Raw genomic sequence first — 20,000 nt, 5'->3', positions numbered from 1 at the left:
TAAAGTATTTGAGTAAATGCAATTAGTTATTGTACTTTTGCAACTTTTCGACATATCTACATTTTTGAATAGGTATATGTACTCTTTACTCCAATACATTTGCAACGAGTAATGCAATGCGAAACCAACACGTCCAGTCCAAGTAGACTTTAATTATAGTTATTTATACATTATTTTATGTATCCGTAATATTGAAGAGACCTTTTTGAAGGATATTGGTTTACTAATGCCCTTTTTGAGCACTTAAACGAACACCTCTAAAGTCTTAGTTAAGCTCAAGATATATTCAGCTTTATTTTGACTTAAATAAACATGTGACTGCTCTCCTCACATATAATCATGTTTCTTGTTTTTCACTGGCATGTCTCTTATAGGTGTTGAGGACTAGAGCATCTTTGAGCCTATACATTCAGTCTGAGTAAAATACTTAAAGGAACACTCCACCGTTTTTTGAAATAGGGCTTATTCACCATCTCCCCTACATTAAGATAGGTGGGCAAAAGCATTTGTGTCTCAGTGCAGGAATTTTCTTAGTTTGGAAGCGCCGACGCTAGCTTAGCTTAGCATAATGAATTGAATCCTATGTTGTCAGGCATGTCATGAGTAAAAGTGATAAAAATAAAAAATAACAAAACCTAATTACTTCTTGTGGCCTGCATATTCACAACGAGTACAAATAGCAATTGAGATTAAGACTATGCGATGTCCTAGGCAGAATTGACTTGGGACTATATTAGGGTGAATCACAGGCGAAGCACTGCTACTTGGGCGAAGTCATATCACGCAACACCTGAAATCCCCCAACTTCTGTCAACATACGGGCAAGACCTGACCTGCACCGAGTATCTTTGCTTATGGATTATGTTTGAGAAGTTACAGCAAACATAATTACCTGCATAGCAAAAGGTTGTGAGAACGAGCAAAGAACATACACGAATGTAATGTTTTACAGACTTCCACCGAATGTGGAACTGAGAAATCGATGGCTAGCTGGATATCTGTACTTCAACACCTCACTACAAAATTAGCCAGTATTGTGTTTACGAAGGCCATTTGGCACCGGAGGACTATGTTGGAAAAATGCTAACGTTATATAGGAGCAGAAAGAAGGTACTACGTCTGAAGGATACGGCCCTCCCATCCATTTTCAAAGTACAGGCAGAAAAAAGTGCACATGTAAGTTGTCTTTTATTACTCTTCCTTACATGAATCTGCGTCTTTATTCAGTTGTAAGATAGATGCTGAGAAGCTGTATATAAGTTAGAGTATGGTTCAAATTGCCTCATCTTTTATAACCTCATTTTGAGTACAACCTGTTTAGCATGAACAGCATGATTGAAAAAAAAATCCGCTGTTATCGTTACCGGTGAAAAAATTGTCTCCCATCCTCACGTCCTCTGTCTGTTGAGTGATCGCAAACTCTTCCTTCTGTCATTCTATTCCCAAAGCACGCACCTCCTCTTCTGAAAACTCTGGTTTGTAGATTTGGTTCTGGATCTTGACTGTCTGAGAAGTCGACCTCTTCGTCTCGCACAAAATCCCCCATGTCCATTGCCATTCACTGTCTACTGTCGGAAAAATAGCCAGCTAATATTCACGCCTGTATGTTGACAGAAGTTGGGGGATTTCAGGTGTTGCGTGATATCTCTGCACCCAAGTAGCAGTGCTTCGCCTGTGATTCACCCTAATATAGTCCCAAGTCAATATCTGCCTAGGAAATCGCCTGGTCTTAATCTGAATTGCTATTTGTACTCGTTGTCAATACGCAGGCCACAAGAAGTAATTCGTTTTTTTTGTTTGTTTGTTTTTTATCACTTTTACTCACTACATGCTACCTGACAACATAGGATTCCATTCATTATGCTAAGCTAAGCTAGCGTCGGCGCTGCCAAACTAAGAAAATTCCTGCACTGAGACACAAATGCTTTTGCCCACCTATCTTAATGTAGGGGTGACGGTGAATAAGCCCTATTTCAAAAACAGTGGAGTGTTCCTTTAAGTACTGTTAAAATCAGATGCACGAGGACTTTTACTCGAGTGCTATTGAAATTGGGGACATCGGAGTCATTTTTGCTGTAAGGTATCTGTACTTTTACTTTACACCTCTGATGGACAGTATACACTGATCTGCAAATATAGTATGAGAAGTGTGGTGCCGTTCCAAACATAGCTCATGACTCAGTTTTTGCCCCAGATTCATTCTGCTACTCAAGTCTTTATTGAGAATCCCCAGCGCTTGTGTCCTTGTTTTACCTGTGGAACAGACTTAACCGCTTCACACACGCTTTTAGCCTTTAATGTCTGTTTACAAAGCTGTTTTCTAGTTTAATTGTAGTGTCATTTAAAGAAAGGACGTGGGGCGAGACCGACAGACAGGAAGAAACCTAATTATACTGTGTTCTCTGGGATTGTTTGTGTGTGTGTGGCTGTATTTGGAGTAGCATGGTATAATACTGCTGGTTAACACAAATAAAACACAAATAATGTGCACAAATTTATGGTTAACACAAATAAAACACAAATAATGTGCACAAATTTATGGTTAACACAAATAAAAAAAACAAAAATGAGATCGCAATCTCAATTCAAACACAAACCTAATGATCTCATTCCTAAATCAGAATGATGTCTATTAAACCTTTGACAAAATTCAATCACAGCAGAACATTTAAATCTTAATCTACTTGATACTTCAAATTACGATTGTATCGATTACATTGTTACACCCGTAGGTGGCGATTTGACTGTTAAAAAATAGATTTGTCATTTAATCATTCTTTTAAGATATTATTTCAAAAACAATGATTCAACCTGTGATGAAAAGTCTTTATGAGTGAGTCATTGAATCCTTCTTTCATACCAATGTAAAAAAAAAAAAAAAATTCAAATTAATTAAATGTTTTTAAGTAAACTGCAGAATTTAACAATGTGTCAGAACCTCTAGTAAATCACATTTTATTTTGCTGAGCTGTCTATTTAGTATCATGGGAGAATCGTGATCTATATTTTATATTTTCTATATCTATATCTATATTTAAAAAAAAAAACATGATTCTTAATTTATCCATAATCGTCCAGCTCTAACCAATAGTATATACATATATATATAAAAAAATCGTTAATTGAAATAAACCTGAAATATAATAGAATAATAGAAACTTAAACTTAAGAAAATAAATGACAATTAGAAATGTTACTTTGGCAAATTTAAGTTGAAATAACGTTACTAAAACTGAAATAAAAATAAATTAAAGTTTAAAATATAATTAAAATATATGTTTAAAGAAAAAAAAACACATACGCTTAAGTTAAAATTAAAACTGAAAATATAAAAACAAAAGCTAATTAACTATAATACTAAATAACACTGATTTATACTGTATTTTTGTAAACATGGAATCTCCAGATAATCTACTAAAAATCTCCTTCTTGAATTATTTAATCAGACTGCCAAAAAGTTACATAAATTAGGCCTACACAAACAGCAATCTGTGCATTTAACCATTATAACTGAATACCACTTGCTGAATTAAACATGTAACACAGCTGTTTGATATTATATCATTATATAATATATACTTTGCAGTACGCAAGTACTCAATTCCAAACATAGCCTGTATGTGCTGACAGTGAACATCAGTCATTGGCTTTCTCCGAGGATGCTTTGCTGAAATATTGATGCGTCAGCTTCTATGTGCATGTAGGCGGAGCTTCAGTCGGAAGCTCCTGGCCAATGAATTCCTCACCAGTGTGAATACATAATGACCCAGACTCGTCCTGAGCCCTGTTGCCATGGTGACCGGAGTCTGGGGGGGTCTGGATGGAAAGGTCTCTGTTAAACGAGCATCTTCACTGCTGAGATGCGTGTGTGTGTGTGTGTGTGTGTGTGTGTGTGTGTGTGTGTGTGTGTGTGTGTGTGTGTGTGTGTGTGTGTGTGTGTGTGTGTGTGTGTGTGTGTGTGTGTGTGTGTGATGACGGAGCGTCATGCTGACGGTCCCCCTGAGGCCAATGTCTATATTAAACTGGCACGAAAAGGCATCTCTCTGTTTCGCTCTTTCTCTATACTGTATTTTATTTCCCATCATTACTGTAATAGTATACCATGTAGAAGCAGTCTAAATATGTGTTAAGGGTTTTGCTCCATTTTATTTACATTTCTTTTTCATTTCATTTTCTCAAAAATATTTATTATAATTGGTACTGAGTTAACTATTACAACTGGAATGAAAATAAAGTTATATAGAAATATATATATATATATATATATTTTTAAATCAAAAACTAAAGAAATGACAAAAGCACATAGAAAAATGACTCAAATTAAAATAAAAAATTATTAATTACCTGAGTGTGGAAAGGATTGAGCATATTTTTTTTTGTGTGTGAATTAAATGTATTTTAATTGTTTTGGTATTAAAATCACTTAAACGGAAATAAACTATAGGTAAATAAAAATTATAAAAAAACGTTAAAAAGGGTTCAAAGGGTTAGTTACCCAAAACTGAGAATTATCCCATAATTTATCCTAGGTGTATGACTTTCTTCTTTCAGCCAAACAAAATTTGAGCTATATTAAAAAATATCCTGGCTCTTCCCAGCTTAATGATGACATTGAATTATTATTGAAGTTTAAAAAAGCTCAACCATCCATCATAAAAGTAATCCATACGACTCCATTGGGTTAATAAAGGGCTTCTGAAGTGAAGCGTTTTTTAAAGAAAAATATACATATTCATAACTTTATATACTATAATCACTGGCTTCCGGCAACAGCATTACGTGCGTTCATGCTAGAGTCGAGTTCTGGCGGAAGAGTGACCTCTGACCCGACGCATGATGAGGCGTTGCATAAGCTTAGGTGAGAATTGATGAATGCGGAAGCGAAGAGGAGAGAGCAAAACATAAACTCTGCTGACGAATTAGAAGTCTAAAATGAGAAGTTTTTGATATAAGAGAAGATGAGCTTGAGTTTTCATACGTCAGGTCAGAGGTCACTCTTCCGCCAGAACTAGACTCGCGTACGGCTGTTGCTTTTTTGGACTTTAAAATCCAAGGTACCATTCACTCCTATCATAAAGCCTGGAAGAGCCCGGATAATTTTTAATATAACTCTGATTGTGTCTTTTTTTTGTTTTTTTTTACTGTGCAGTCGTGCTTATATATTGTTACCTGTCATTTACAGTACAGATTGTAAGTTATTTACACCTATAGGCTTGAGGGTGAGTAAATTTATTGGATCATTTTCATTTTTTGGGTGAACTATTCCTTTTTTTTTTTTTTTTACATTTAACAAATTACAACAACGAACTAAACATTCCCTGACAACCACAGTGGCCCAAATACAATGAAAAAGAAAATTCAAAAAATACAAAATACATAAAACACTATATGGTAAAAAAAAAATGAAATAAATAAAAATAAAAAAGAGAAAAAGAATGGCATTAATTAAAAGTTTCTCACCAATCAGTTAACCCTCAATGTATATACTAATAGGTGTCCATCTTTGTATGAAAGTGTCCAGTTTCAGTTGGAGTTGGGCAGTCATATGTTCCATTCTATAAAGTAAAATATCAGTTTTTCTCTCCATTGACTCATTTTTGGTGGGTGTGGCTTCATCCAATTAATTGTAATGGTTTTTCGTGCACTTAGTAGGAGGACATGCAGGATATATCTCTGGTTTTGACTACAAAATTCTTGGGGTATTCCTTCAAGCAAAAAATACAAGGGAGTAAAAGGCAGATCTACATGCACAATTTTCATAATCTCATCCTTAACCTCTTGCCAAAATGTAACTACTTTTGGACATTCCCAAAATATGTGTGTGTGGTCTCCTACTTTCCCAAACTCCCTCCAATATTTCTCTGCTTCTGGATTATCCCCAAATTTTGATATCACCTGTGGTGTTCTAAAAAACCTGATTTTCGTTTTCCAGTCAAACTCTTTCCAGTTATGACTGTTGATGCCCTTATGACATCCTGTGCATATGTTTACCCAAGTCTGGGTGAACTATTCCTTTAAGACCAGTTTATAGTAATGGACCGAATATTGTCACCTAATTAATATTCATGAGCATGCTGATGCGGTTTAGAATAGGCTCCACCCTCTGTGTGGCTGTACATTAACACAGGAAGGTTTAGGTTGTAGCCCTTGGGACACAAAGCACTTTCTCTCCATCTTTCCATGTCTCTGTTATTTTCTTTCTATTATTCTTGTCTATTCATCTTCCTCCTCCTCTCCTACCGTTCCAGTCCCGTGATCACAAAGACAGAGAGAAATGAATTGTATTCTGCGCGTGTAAACCGGAGAGACGTGTCCCGTGAAGTCTGATGTGTTCTGACAGGATGTTTTGGATGTTATGAGCGCTGGTCTGATGGCCCGTGCGGGTCAGCTGTAGTTCTGGGCTCAGTCTTTGTTCTTCTCCCTGTTGTGGCCTTTTGACAATAATCTTTGTGTGTCGCTAAAGCCGAGAGCTGCTGCTGTCCACAAAGAGAGCTCTGTGCTGTCGGGTGGGGGAGGAAGCCGAGGTTATTTTCATCATGCATTCGAAAAGGTCCTTCACACTGACAGCCATTTGTAGCCGTTTTCAATAAGAGTTGGTGATTTCAGACAACGTGAGTGACAGTGATTCTTTGTCGGAAATCGAGCAGTTTTCTATTTTCAATTGTGGAGGATCACACTGGGTAGCTCCGCCCACAGCGATCTCTCATTGGTTCAAAGTTCCTCTCCATTTAAAAAAAGAAAAGAAATATATATATATATATATATATATATATATATATATAAAGTGTGTGTGTATAGTCTCACCGTTTCCACAAAAATTTAAGCAGCACAACTGTTTTCAGCATTGATAATTATCAGAAATGTTTCTTGAGCAGCAAATCATCATATTAGAATGATTTCTGAAGGATCATGTGACACTGAAGACTGGAGTAATGATGCTGAAAATTCAGCTTTGATCACAGGAATAAATGACATTTTAAAGTATATTCAAATAGAAAACTGTTATTTTAAATAGCAATAATATTTCACAATATTACTGTTTTTACTGTATTTTGCCTTAGTGAGCAGAAGAGACTAAAAATAAAATAAATTACTCTAAAAATGCAAAGATTTCTTCAGATTTGGTCATGTCTGTAATAATTATAAAGAGCTTTATTTAAAAGGAATTGTCTATGATATGTCCTAATTAGTGTGTTTGTGTGTGTGAACTCTACATGTGATCTTCTGGTTGCTAGGCGATGGAGAGCAAGCTGCTGGTTGGTGGGAAGAACATTATTGATCACACTAATGAGCAACAGAAGATGATTGAACAGAAAAGACACGAGATTGCCGAACAGGTAACACGCATAGTTTTAATGTTTGCATTACACTAGTGGCGCAAAAACTACACACTTCACCATTAGCAATCTGTATGGCATTCTGTGCTCATTATTAATAATAACACACAACTGTGTGTAAATCTGTGTGTGTGAGCAGACACGCAGAGAGAGGGAAATACAACAGCAGGTGTTGGATCAGGATGAGGAGACATTAGAACTCAGAGAAACGTTCTCCTCACTGCAACAGGAGGTGGAAGCAAAGACCAAGAAACTCAAAAAGGTGAGACAGACACACACACACACACACACACACACACTCACAGCTGAACTGAAGTGAAGCGTGGTGTAGATTGTAGAAGCTCACATGCTGATGGCATCACATTCAGAGGTTGCTAATCATGAGAACGTCCCTCTTTTTGGACCAGTGGCTTCCAATATTAAACAACTGCGAGATACTTCATCTCATTTGATTATTCATAACAAATGAATGTACTTTATTTCCCAGTCCACCATGTTTATTTATGCTTTACAAATGTTTCTTGAGCATCAAATCAGCATAGTAGAATGATTTCTGAAGGATCATGTGACACTGAAGACTGGAGTAATGAATCACCGGAATAAATTCCATTCTTATATATTCAAATAGAAAACAGTTATTTCAAATTATGATTATATTTCACAATATTCCTGTTTTTACTGCATTTTTGATAAAAAAAATGCAGCCTTGGTGAGCAGAAGAGATTTACTTTAAAACATTACAAAATCTTACTGACCACAAACTTTGCCCATCCCAACATTACCAGTAATGCTCATTAACAAGCATTACATCACGACTCCTTTGAATGAGACTTAAGCAACCACTGAATATTGAGTGACAATATATAAATATGACAGCTCTGAGTTCCCTAACTGCTCTGTTCCTCTTGCTCCCCCTTAATTCTGGACCTTTGACCTTTGACCCCTGGAACACCCCTGACCCCACCTCCCCGTGAAAATTAAACACCTTTTATCAGTACAAGAAGGTTAGTTTGTTTTACACTTGCTCGGTTGCTGACTGTCAGAGGCTACGAGGCTAATGCTAAACGCTAGTCTTGGCATTAAAGCTTTCACAGCAACTAATTCAAGTCAATCTGCATTAATCATCATCGCCACCGCTGGCATGCTAACCACCAAAACCCTCTTTCTGAATCTCTGATGACTTCAGAGATTTATTTCTCAATAGTAGACAGGACTGAGCTCCACTGTTCCCATCTGCACGCCAATTCCTGTCAGTACTCATTACTTCCTGTTGGGTTGTAATGGAATAACTGTTGTGATGTTCAGTGGAACACACTGCACCTGACCTCACCTTCACATGCTCCTTCCTGAGCTTCACCTTTAACCCCTGCTGTGTGACACTGGACGTCTCACACTAACACTGACTGGATCCCTGACCACAGTCATAGCATGAGAGCTGATGATGAGATTCAATAGATGGATATAGGGATGAAGAAGATGAGGATGATGATGATGAGGAATGATGTATGGATGGATGATGATTATGATGAAGCATGGATAATGATAATGATGTTGATGGATGATGATAATGATGAAGGCTGGATGATGATGATGAAGATGGAAGACGATAATGATGATGATAATGATGAAGGCTGGATGATGATGATGATGATGATGAAGATGGATGATGATAATGATGAAGGCTGGATGATGATGATGATGAAGATGGATGATGATAATGATGATGATGGATGTATGATGATGATGATGAAGGATGAATGATGATGGAGGACAGATGTTGATGGATGGATGATGAAGGACAGAATAATGATTGTGATGATGATGAAGGACAGATGATGATGAAGGACAGAATAATGATTGTGATGATGATGATGGACAGATGATGATGAAGGATGGATGATGACGACGAATGATGGATGATGATGAAGAATAGATGATGATGATTATAATGATGAAGGATGGTTGATGATGTTGGTGATGAAGGACAGGTCAAGTCAAGTCACCTTTATTTATATAGCGCTTTTTACAATACAGATTGTTTCAAAGCAGCTTTACAGTGATAACAGGAAAATAATGTTGTAATAATATTGTTCAATATAAAATTAAATGTCCCCAGCTAAGCAAGCCGAAAGCCAATTTGAAAGTCACCTGACCAAAAGCCAGGTGACGATGATGATGAAGGATAGAGGATGATGGACAGATGATGATGATGAATGATGGATGATGATGATGATGAACAGATGATTATGATGATAATGGTGAAGGATGGAGGATGATGATGATGAAGGATGGATGATGATGTTGATGATGAAGGACAGGTGACGATGATGATGAAGGATAGATTATGATGGATGGTGATGACGAAGGATGGATGATTAAGAAGAATGGATGATGATGATGAAGGGCAGATGATGATGGAGAGATAATGATGAAGGACAGATAATGTGAATGGACGGATGATGATGATAATGATGAAGGATGGATGATAATGAAAGGATGGATGGAAGAATGATGATGATGGGTGCATGTATGATCGCATGTCTCTCTCTCTCTCTCTCTCTCTCTCAGCTGTATGCCAAGCTTCAGTCTCTGAAGGCTGATATTCAGGATGTGAATGATGAGCATGTGAGGAGTCGACAGGAGCTGGAACAAACACAGAATGAACTGACCCGAGAGCTCAAATTCAAGTGAGTCTGACTCCAAACACACCGGTGATGACGTCTCTGAAGCGAAGCTTTGTCAATGGATTCTGGGAACAACTCTGTCTCCAAAATAAAATAACAGCTATCTATCATACAGCTGTGTATAGTGCTTACAGCTCATGTGTCTGTCTCTGTAGATATCTGATCATAGAGAACTTTATTCCTCCTGAAGAGAAGAATAAAATAATGAACAGACTTCAGTTTGACACGGAGGAGGACCAGTGGAAGTTTCAGCCTCTCGTCCCGGCAGAGAAGTGAGTGAACATCGATCTTTGCATGTGATACATCAGATAGTAATATCATTAGCCAAACACATCCAACGCATTATTACATATCTTAGGATAATAGTAAAGTTATAAAAATGATGAAATAACACTAGTGGAAATAAGGGATTTTTAGTTTTGTAACAAAATGTATAGTATGTATGCACAATTCTTTATTGGTTTACAAAAGAAAAAGCCTTAAAGGAGCGGTAGGCGATTTGTTCTAGAAACATTTTTGTTATGCTGGTTGAAAGTCTCTTCACATCATGATAGCAATCACTACGTTAACTGGTCTAAATGTATTTATATGTATATATCAGGGGTCTCCAACCTTTCTTCATTTGAGAGCTACTTTTTTTAAAAGAAAGTGGCCGAGAGCTACTCATATAATACAGTACTTAAATCTCTTAAATAATCTCTCATATTAACGACTATCTAAACTGTTTTAGAGCTAAAAGAGTTTTGTAGGCCTATATGTCACCCTTAAATGTCAGAGAAAAGAACAGAGACAGAGATTAATTTTTTTATAGAAAATTGTTCTTTGCATATTATACTGTAAAAACACATAATTATAGTTGATTTTATAGTGCATCTTAACTAGAGATGAAATGGCATGAAAATTAATTATAGTGACCAAAACGATCACGATTATCACAGAATCCTGTTAAAAAAGTACTAATACTACACAATAAAGTCAATTCAACAAGTTTTATGTTAAAAACCAGCAAATAACAAATATAATTAGCATGAATATGCACTTTTTGTTCACATAAACATTAAAATAACTACATTAAAAATGATGGCTAGATTTTAAAGGAGTGTCTTGCGACATGTTATCTACTAACATGTGTACAAGTTCAAATGAAGTTTTGACAAAAAAGATTTATAAAAAGAAACCTCGCATATTTCAGCCTTTAAATCATTTTTATAAAAAGAATGAGTCAAAAAAGATAAATTACAGACTTTTAGAATGCACATTAGCTTATCTTTAATAGTAAAATTGGGTCCGATTTTCCCGTGGCGTCTGTCGTTGCTATGCAACCATGCACTGCGCTCTCCACAATGACAAAGTTTTAATGGATTTTTTCATCTCGCTGCGCCTGGAAAAAATGAGTGCGTCGCTTTAATTATGAGCTTCCTACATTTGAAATAACGAACTTGAGCGCGCAAAAGACGAGCTACCTCCAATGAGGCCACGAGCTACTGGTAGCTCCTCGCGAGCGACGTGTTGGAGACCCCTGGTATATATATTGTCTGTGGAAGGCGTAGGACCATAACATGTTCGTCCAATCATTGCATTTGGTCTGAATGCAGTGATACGATCTAAAAGTCCATGTATTTCCATACCTCCGCCGCTCGCGCCTCTAACAGTTCCTCCTGAACCAAAACAACCAGCTAATGCTGCGTTCACCCCATAACTACTGTAATTTGGAAGAGATGGAAACCCGTGTTGTTATACTCTGTGTGGTTTGTGACTCGAATTTATGCGTTTGAATGGCAACACTATCAGCGCTGATATGCATCTGCAGCAGTCAGATGATACAGGTCAGAGCTCTTTAAGTTATGTTCATTATTGTAATGTTATGTGCTTTGAGACATGAGGTAGTTTTACGTAGTTTCATGTAAGTGACGTCATTATCTGACACAGGGTTATTATCATTAACTAAAACCAAAACCATAAAAAACATTTTCATTACTTGAAATAAAAAAAACTTGAACTGAAATAAAATAGAATATTTAAAAAACGCATTTTATTACAGCTAATTTAAGTATTAAAATAACTAAAACAAAATAAATTAAAAATATTTTTTTAATAAAAATTTAGATATTAAAAAAAAAAGACAAAAAAAATTTATTAAAGTAGCAGTGTGTAATTTTTAGCGGCATCTAGTGGTGAGATTTGCGAATTGCAAACATCAATTCACTCGCGGCCTATCCCTCGGTTTTCAAACTCGAATGAGAAGCTACGGTGGCCGACGTAAGACAAAAGATGTCGTCGTCTGAGTCTGAGTCAGCAGCAGAGAGTAGTAAGTCAAGTTTGTTTGTTCGCTTTCGGCTACGGTAGACACATGACGTCACAATATGTCGACCCTCATAGAAGGGGATTCCCGCGCCTATGTAGATATAAATGTCTCATTCTAAGGCAATAAAAACATAACGGCTCATTGAGTAAGGTCTTTATACACCACTGAAAACATAGTTATGGATCTTATATTGCATTTCTGTCAATAGATCCTAAGCAATATCACACATTGCACCTTTAAAAGGAAAAGAAATCAATAAAATCTAATTCAAAATATTAACAAATACTATAATAGTATAGCAATGATCCTAAAATAGCAATGATCTGACATAAGTGATTTAGTGCTTTACGGAGCAGAACATGTCACTCACAGATAATGAAGTTGATGTTCTTGTCTGTTTTCTGTGTTTCTGACAGTAAATTCACACAGATGAACAGAAGACCCGTCTCTGCTGTGGGATACAAGCGACCAATCAGCCAGTACGCCAGGGTTGCCATAGCGATGGGAGCTCATTCCAGATACAGGGTATGTTTATGGAGAGAGAGAGAAAGAGAGACAGATAGATGGAAGAGTAGGAAGAAAAAGTGGAACGTAGCCAGAAGATGTTAAATGAAATGGTTGAAATGAGTTCATGTGCTGGAGCCACGTGATTACATGCACTGCAAAAGAATGTTTTAAGGATGTTTAGACATTTTTTTGCAGTTTACTTGATTGTCCCTTGTGTCCCTCCATAGGCGGAGAATATAATGGTTCTGGAACTGGACATGACTCCTCCTGTGGTGTTTCAGCTGGACTTCCCGAGGTCTCCATCTCGAGATGTTCTGCTGGACAACACCAGTTACAGAGAGAAATCAGCATCTGGACGGCTCAGAAAATCTCAGTCATGGTCAGTAAAACTTCAGAAATGCAATTATTCAACGGCTTGTTAACACAAATATCTAATCAGCCTGCGCAACACATGGCAGAAATTCAATGCCGTTCAGACATGTGCTGCATCCGAAATCACATACTGTATATTAGGTAGTTCGTGACCGTTAAAAAAGTATGTTTTATATAGTATGAATGTGTGTAGTATGAATGAAATTCGGACGTACAACATTCGCCATGTTGTCACTGTCATGTGACCTACCAGTGTTAGTTGCGTCACTTCACTGCCATTCACACATATATGTATATATATATATATATTATTTTAATTAAACATTATTTTATATAATTTATAAACCTAAGTGATTAGGTTTTTTTTAAGGATTTATGTTTGATAAGATTAAATTAGGATTATAGTGTGATATGGTCTATTGGGTAATCCGAGATTAATTTATAATCACTATAACATAGTGCTCATGTGTACATAGTTGAATCTGAGTGCAGATTTCTCAAGTATTTATGCGCTATTTTTAGAATGGAATACTTGTCTATTTCTCTTACCATTTCTGCACATTTTTGTGCGCATAAAATACTAAGACCTTCAATGCTTGACTTGTGCCTGACTTGACACCCCATTTACAGTTTAAATCTATTTCTTGTGTTAAAAATAAAACAAAAACCCTTTGATGCTCCACTAGCTGCATTAACATCTATTTAATAAAACCACAGTGTTGCATAATTCAGTCTAAAATGTGTGTTATATACTATTTTTAAACATTTATAGCACATTTTGGAAATTATAGTAAGTCATCTGGGTATTTGTGCATTAATTTGCATACTAAATGTACTCGGTACTACAAAAGTAGTAGTATGCTGTTGGTCTCAAAATAATGACATCACATGTGTTCGCAGGTGCCAGTCTCCGCATGTCATTTCCTCCTCAAGCTCCACCCTCTCTCTGGCATCATCAGGGTCCCATAGCTTGCCACACCCACAAAACATCACCATGGCAACAGCCCAGGAATAAGACTTGGAATTACCATATTACCGCCCCCTGTACGGCATAAACAATAGTAAATCAATCCAACATAGACCGCGGAAGACGGGGCGAGATGAACCGTCTGTCACCATTAACAAAGACTGGAGCGCTCGAACCTTCAACAAGATGGAAACCAGTTTGATATAACAGTGAATGTGGGACTAGACCCATTCCAACCCATCAGGACCAATAAAACGATTAATATTTGTAAAATAATTCACATTTCTTACTCTCTTGCTCTCTGTTCCTCAGGACAGTGAAGACACTTTGATTACTACCACCAACAGCACTGAAGCTTTGCCTCACCTGACACCCGAGGCTAGTTAAGCTAGTTATGTTCATTCATTTTGCTGCTTCCAAAACCGTGGGTCAACCTCAGTGTTTATGTACTGACCAGCACGGGTCCGATCCAGGAGTAGAGCCACACACACCTCGAATGATGGAAGCCAAAACGGACGGGGCTTTGGGGTCGCTCACTTCCTGTTGTAAAGAAAAGAGCTAAGCAAGAGGAACGTCTCTCTTTCTATCTGCATGTCTTACTGTATGTGTGTGTCTTTGTGATTCTGATCAGGGTTCTGGACGAGAGGCGGCTGATTGGCTGGAGGAAGAATCTACACAGGGTTCCCACGGGCTTATGGAAAACCCGGATATGTCAGGGATTTTGATTGGTTTTCCAGGCCTGGAAAGTCATGGAAATGAATAAAATGTTAAAAGTTAAGGAGATTTAATTTATGCATTTTTAAATATAACATATTAACATTATATTATATAAATATATAAACATGAAACAGAAGTGTATAAAAAATGTATGTATAAAAATGACTTTTCAAACAGGTATCATAATATATGGTGTGTGTGTGTGTGTGTGTGTGTGTATAGCCTATATATACACCATCACCGGTCACTTTATTAGGTACACCTTTCTAGTACCAGGTTTGACCCCTTTTGCCTTCAGAACTGCCTTAATTCTTAATTACAGATTCAACAAGGTGCTGGAAACATTCCTCAGAGATTTTGTTCCCTATTGTCATAAGAACATCACAGTTGCTTCAGATTTATCACCTGCACATCCATGCAAATCTCCCGTTCCAGCACATCTCAAAGCTGCTCTATTGGATTGAAATCGGGTGACTGTGGAGGCCGTTTGAGTTTAGTGAACTCATTGTCATGTTCAAGAAACCATTGATTTGAGCTTTGCGACAGGGTGCACTATCCTGCTGGAACTGGCCATCAGAAGATCTGTGGTCACAAAGGGGTGAACATGACCAGCAACAACACTCAGGTAGGCCACTACACCAGCAGCCTGAACCGTTGGTATAAGGCAGGATGGATCCATGTTTTCATGTTGTTTACACCAAATTCTGACCCGACGATCTGAATGTCGCAGCAGAAATCGAGACTCATCAGACCAGGCAACGTTTTTCCAATCTTCTATTACTCAGTTTTGTTGAGCCGTGTGAACTGTCTCCTCAGTTTGCTGTTCTCAGCTGACAGGAGTGTGTTTCTTCTGCTGCTGTTGCTCTTCTGTTGTGTGTTCAGAGATGCTCTTCTACACCTCGCTTGTAACGCGAGGTTATTTGAGTTACTGTTGCCTTTCTATCAACCAGTCTGGTCATTCTCCTCTGTCCTAAACAAGGCATTTTCTCTCACAGAACTGACACTCACTGGATATTTTCTCTTTTTCGGATCATTCTCTGTTAACTCTAGAGATGGTTGTGTGTGAAAAATCCCAGTAGATCAGCAGTTTCTGAAATACTCGGACCAGGCCGTCTGGCACCAACAACCATGCCATGTTCAAACTCACTTTAATCACCTTTCTTCCTCATTCTGATGCTCAGTTTGAACTTCAGATCGTCTTGATCATGTCTACATGCCTAAATGCATCGAGTTGCTGCCATGTGATTGGCTGATTAGATATTTGTGTTAATGAGCAGTTAAACTGGTGAACACAATAAAGTGGTCGGTGAGTGTCTGTATATATATATGCATTTGTGTGTAAAAATCTGAATTCTTTATTATTATAAAAAATTATGGAAATTCATTGGTTAAAAGTTGTGGGAACCCTGGCTCTACAACAAGCTGAGCATGTACTATAAGAGCTGGCCTTTGCTTAGACCTTTAAACCACTGCACTAACTTAAAGCAATGAGATACAAACACACACACACACACACGCCTTGCCTACTTGATTTACTTGACTCAAAGCAGGAGCCATGTTCTCCAGCCGGACGCCCCTCTCCTGTAATTATGAACAAATGTGGAGTTTGGTTATGTACAGGAGACCTGCGTGTTTGTGTGTGTCAGATGATGATCTGTGTGTTATCGGCTCATGGAGCTGCTGTCACTGGATGGAATAAAAAAAGCAGTTCTCTGGCAAAAGATGATTGTGTTTGTATATGTTTCTCTAGAGTTGGCATAATGCATACATCTGATGTAGACTTAAGGGATCTCACCCAAAAATGAACATTTATTTGTGCCATTCCAAACCTACAGTCAGTATAAAAACAATAGAAGTCAATGGAAAGTCTCAGGGTGATAGAAAAACAAATGTGTGTGTGTCTGAATACACATTCAAACGTTTGGGGTTAGTAAGATTTTTAAAGATTTTTAGTAAGATTTTTAAAGATTTTTTTGGGGGGTTAGTAAGATGTTTTTTTTACAGGAGTCTAACAAGTCATGCTCACTAAGGTTTGTTCAAAAATACAGTAAAACCGTAATATTGCGAAATATTACAATTTGAAAGAACTGTTTTCTATTTGAATACATTTTAAAATGTAATCTATTCCTGAAATGCAAAGCTGAATTTTCAGCATCATTACTCCAGTCTTCAGTGTCACATGATCCTTCAGAAATCATTCTAATGTGATGATTTGCTGCTCAAGAAACATTTCTGAATATCATCAAAGCTGGAAACAGTTCTGCTTCATATCTATGTGGAAACCGTGAAGCTTTTTTTCAAGATTCTTTGATAAAGTTAAAAAAGAACAGCACTTATTAAATCTTTTGCAAGATTATAGCCTAAATGTCTTTGTACTGTCACTTTTATTAATTGAATGCGTGATTGATGAATACAAATTTCTTCTTTCAAAACAAATCTTACTGACCCCAAACTTTTAACCAGTAGGCCTGTAAGTGATTTTGGCTCAAGCGTTTTAAATGTCAGATGGAGTCATTGAGGACACGAGTAAGACAATCTCTCTCTCTCTCTCTCTCTCTCTCTCTCTCTCACACACACACACACACACACACACACAGTCTGGATGGAGGTTTACAGTAAGGGCTGCTGATGCAGTTTATCTCCATCTTCTCTGAATAATTAACGCACGTGCCGTTACGGTTAACCGGGAGGCTGGAGGTCACGTGTGGTGAGCTGGTGTCATGTTCTGTTTAACCTACATGCGGGTCATTTCCCTTTCATTAGTGTCACCTCACCGGCTAAAGGACTGCTCACTCCTGCAGGTCGGGTTCATGATCCACTGAACTCTTTGAGAAAGGAGGGGTTTTCTGATGATGATGATGATGGAGACCTGGACTAAATGAAAAAGTTCAGTTTCACATTCCAAGCCCTGTTGACTGATATTGTGCTCATCATGTATGCGACCATAATGAAATAAAGTAATAATAATAAAACGTACCATGACGGAGACTGGGAGAGAGTCTGGAAATCCAAGAGGATCGGGTGCTCACTATAGGAATGGGCCAAAAATCCATCGCTGTTTCCATGACAACCTCTTTTTTGGTCATTGGACATTTTCCTCATGCACCAATACCCCCCTCCCCCCCCCCTCTCTCTCTCTCACACACACACACACACACACGATGTGTTTTCGTGTTTTATGGGGACTTTCCAGACATAACTCAGACAGCAACATAATGTTGTCCCAGATCCGGGCCACATCTGGTACATGTGGATTCACTGCGTACCAGATGTGGGCCGGATCTGGGCCGACACTATGTTGCTGCTGAGAATTATTTTTATACCTACAAACTGTATATTCCATTACAGAAAACGTTCAGCATTTTCACATTTAAAAAACAAAACAAAACATCCCTTAGTATAATTTATAAGCTGTTTTCCTCATGGGGACCAAAAATGTCCCCACAAAGACAAGGATTTCGGATATTGCCTTCTTTGTGGGGACATTCTATCCCCATAATGTTAGGTTCACCAGGACACACACACACACACACACACACACACACACACACACACACACACACACACACACACACACACACACACACACACAGAGAGAGAGAGAGAGAGAGAGAGTGATTAATGATTCTAAAATATTTTTTTATGATTTAAATACAACCTTGTTAAACCGTTGTATTGGCATTTTAGACTGAGAGCTCTTTTCATATTATTAATAAAGTAATGTTTTTTTAAGAAGCCGATATTAATTTGACAGTTATGATTCTGCATTTTCCAGTTTACTGAAAATCACCTCGCTGTCAGCGCCCTCTGCTGGATAAAACACACTGACTGATGTTCATGAAGAGAATCTCGCCTGTTTTTGTTTTTTTAGAAGAATAAATGTTTCCTAAAGGTTTTTTGGTTTTCTCTAAAAGAGAAATATCAATATATATTGGGGATGAAATGAGTCGCCTGAGAACTCAATAATCCACGAATGAAACAAAACAAAACAAAAACAGCTAGACTGACCCAGTAATGAAGTGCCGGCACCGCTAGATGGCAGAACAACAACATTCAAACATGACATGACTGACCTTCAGTGAACACTACACAACTCAGAAACGAGTATGTTTAGACATTTATTATTTTTACTGTTTATTACTTTTGTTTATCTCCTTTGTTGTTAAAAGATTAAGTTTGTTTAAGGATCTTAGTTGGTTTATGCTGGCCTTCCAACATATCCTACCTGTTTCGTTAGCTGGTCATCAAATTGACTAAAATTACTAAAAATGCCACATTCCGCCACTCCAGACTCGTCGGCGCGTCTGCCATATTGGAACGGTCAGCGTGTCGTCACTCAGAGTAGAACCAATGTTGCCACAACATTGTGCAGCTTCTGGTTGTGAAACCTTATATTCTAAATTTTAATAAAAAAAATGTGCATTTCAATGTGAGTGTTAAGTGCCAGTTCAAACTTTTTTCATTAAGCATGAAGAAGAAACTATTTAGACTAGTCAAGTAAAGTTCTAACCAACAACAAGTAAATTACAATATTTTGCTGTTAAAATATTCCCAAAACCACATCATGTCTGTCTTCTTTCAGAAATCAAATAAAGGCCGACTGAACATATTTCAGCTTTTCTTTTAAAATGTAGGGCCACAATCAGTAAATTACTCCAATGTAATTTCAAATTTGTTTTAATTTACAGCTGTTGCCTGATAATCCATCATTCTAATCATGCTTGTGTTGGCTTATTTGTTTGCAGTCGTACAATATAGTATACAATACTGATGTATTTACTGTATTACTGTATTTGCACTTCTTCTCCAACCAGATTTAATTTGTGAAGCTAAAGCCTGTTCTGCACCAAAGTGTCTGCAGAAATCCTTAAATGTAAAAGTTTTTATTGTGCCAAACCCTTGGAAAGCACCAGTTTATGGGCTGCGACAGTTAATGTTCAACTCATCTGTATGGTGCGAGAGCTTGAAGGGAAACTGTGTTTATGTCCATCCACATGATCACATTCTACACGGGTTTAACATGGGTTCCTGCCCTTCTAGGATGTCACAGACACACAGAAATAAACTCGCTGCTCATCAGCTGTAATTCATCTGGGGACGTTACACAACCT

The 20,000-nt window shown here is 37.5% G+C and overlaps 1 protein-coding gene across 1 annotated transcript in view; it reads left to right on the top strand.

Annotated features, from left to right (window-relative positions):
• The window catches only part of kif3ca (kinesin family member 3Ca), a 20,827-nt gene extending 6,375 nt beyond the window's left edge, over positions 1 to 14,452 (top strand). The window contains exons 2-8 of the mRNA XM_077220032.1: positions 7,236 to 7,337; positions 7,477 to 7,599; positions 9,906 to 10,024; positions 10,177 to 10,293; positions 12,743 to 12,851; positions 13,061 to 13,212; positions 14,106 to 14,452. Coding sequence (XP_077076147.1) covers positions 7,236 to 7,337; positions 7,477 to 7,599; positions 9,906 to 10,024; positions 10,177 to 10,293; positions 12,743 to 12,851; positions 13,061 to 13,212; positions 14,106 to 14,220 — 837 coding nt within the window. The 3' untranslated portion in view covers positions 14,221 to 14,452. The remainder of the gene's footprint in view (positions 1 to 7,235; positions 7,338 to 7,476; positions 7,600 to 9,905; positions 10,025 to 10,176; positions 10,294 to 12,742; positions 12,852 to 13,060; positions 13,213 to 14,105) is intronic.
• Positions 14,453 to 20,000: the final 5,548 nt, after the last annotated feature.

This window comes from Siphateles boraxobius, unplaced genomic scaffold (genome assembly GCF_051911475.1).
Source record: "Siphateles boraxobius isolate OS27281-9 unplaced genomic scaffold, OSU_SipBor_1 8, whole genome shotgun sequence".
Taxonomy (NCBI): domain Eukaryota; kingdom Metazoa; phylum Chordata; class Actinopteri; order Cypriniformes; family Leuciscidae; genus Siphateles; species Siphateles boraxobius.
This window is presented reverse-complemented; position numbering and strand designations above follow the sequence as displayed.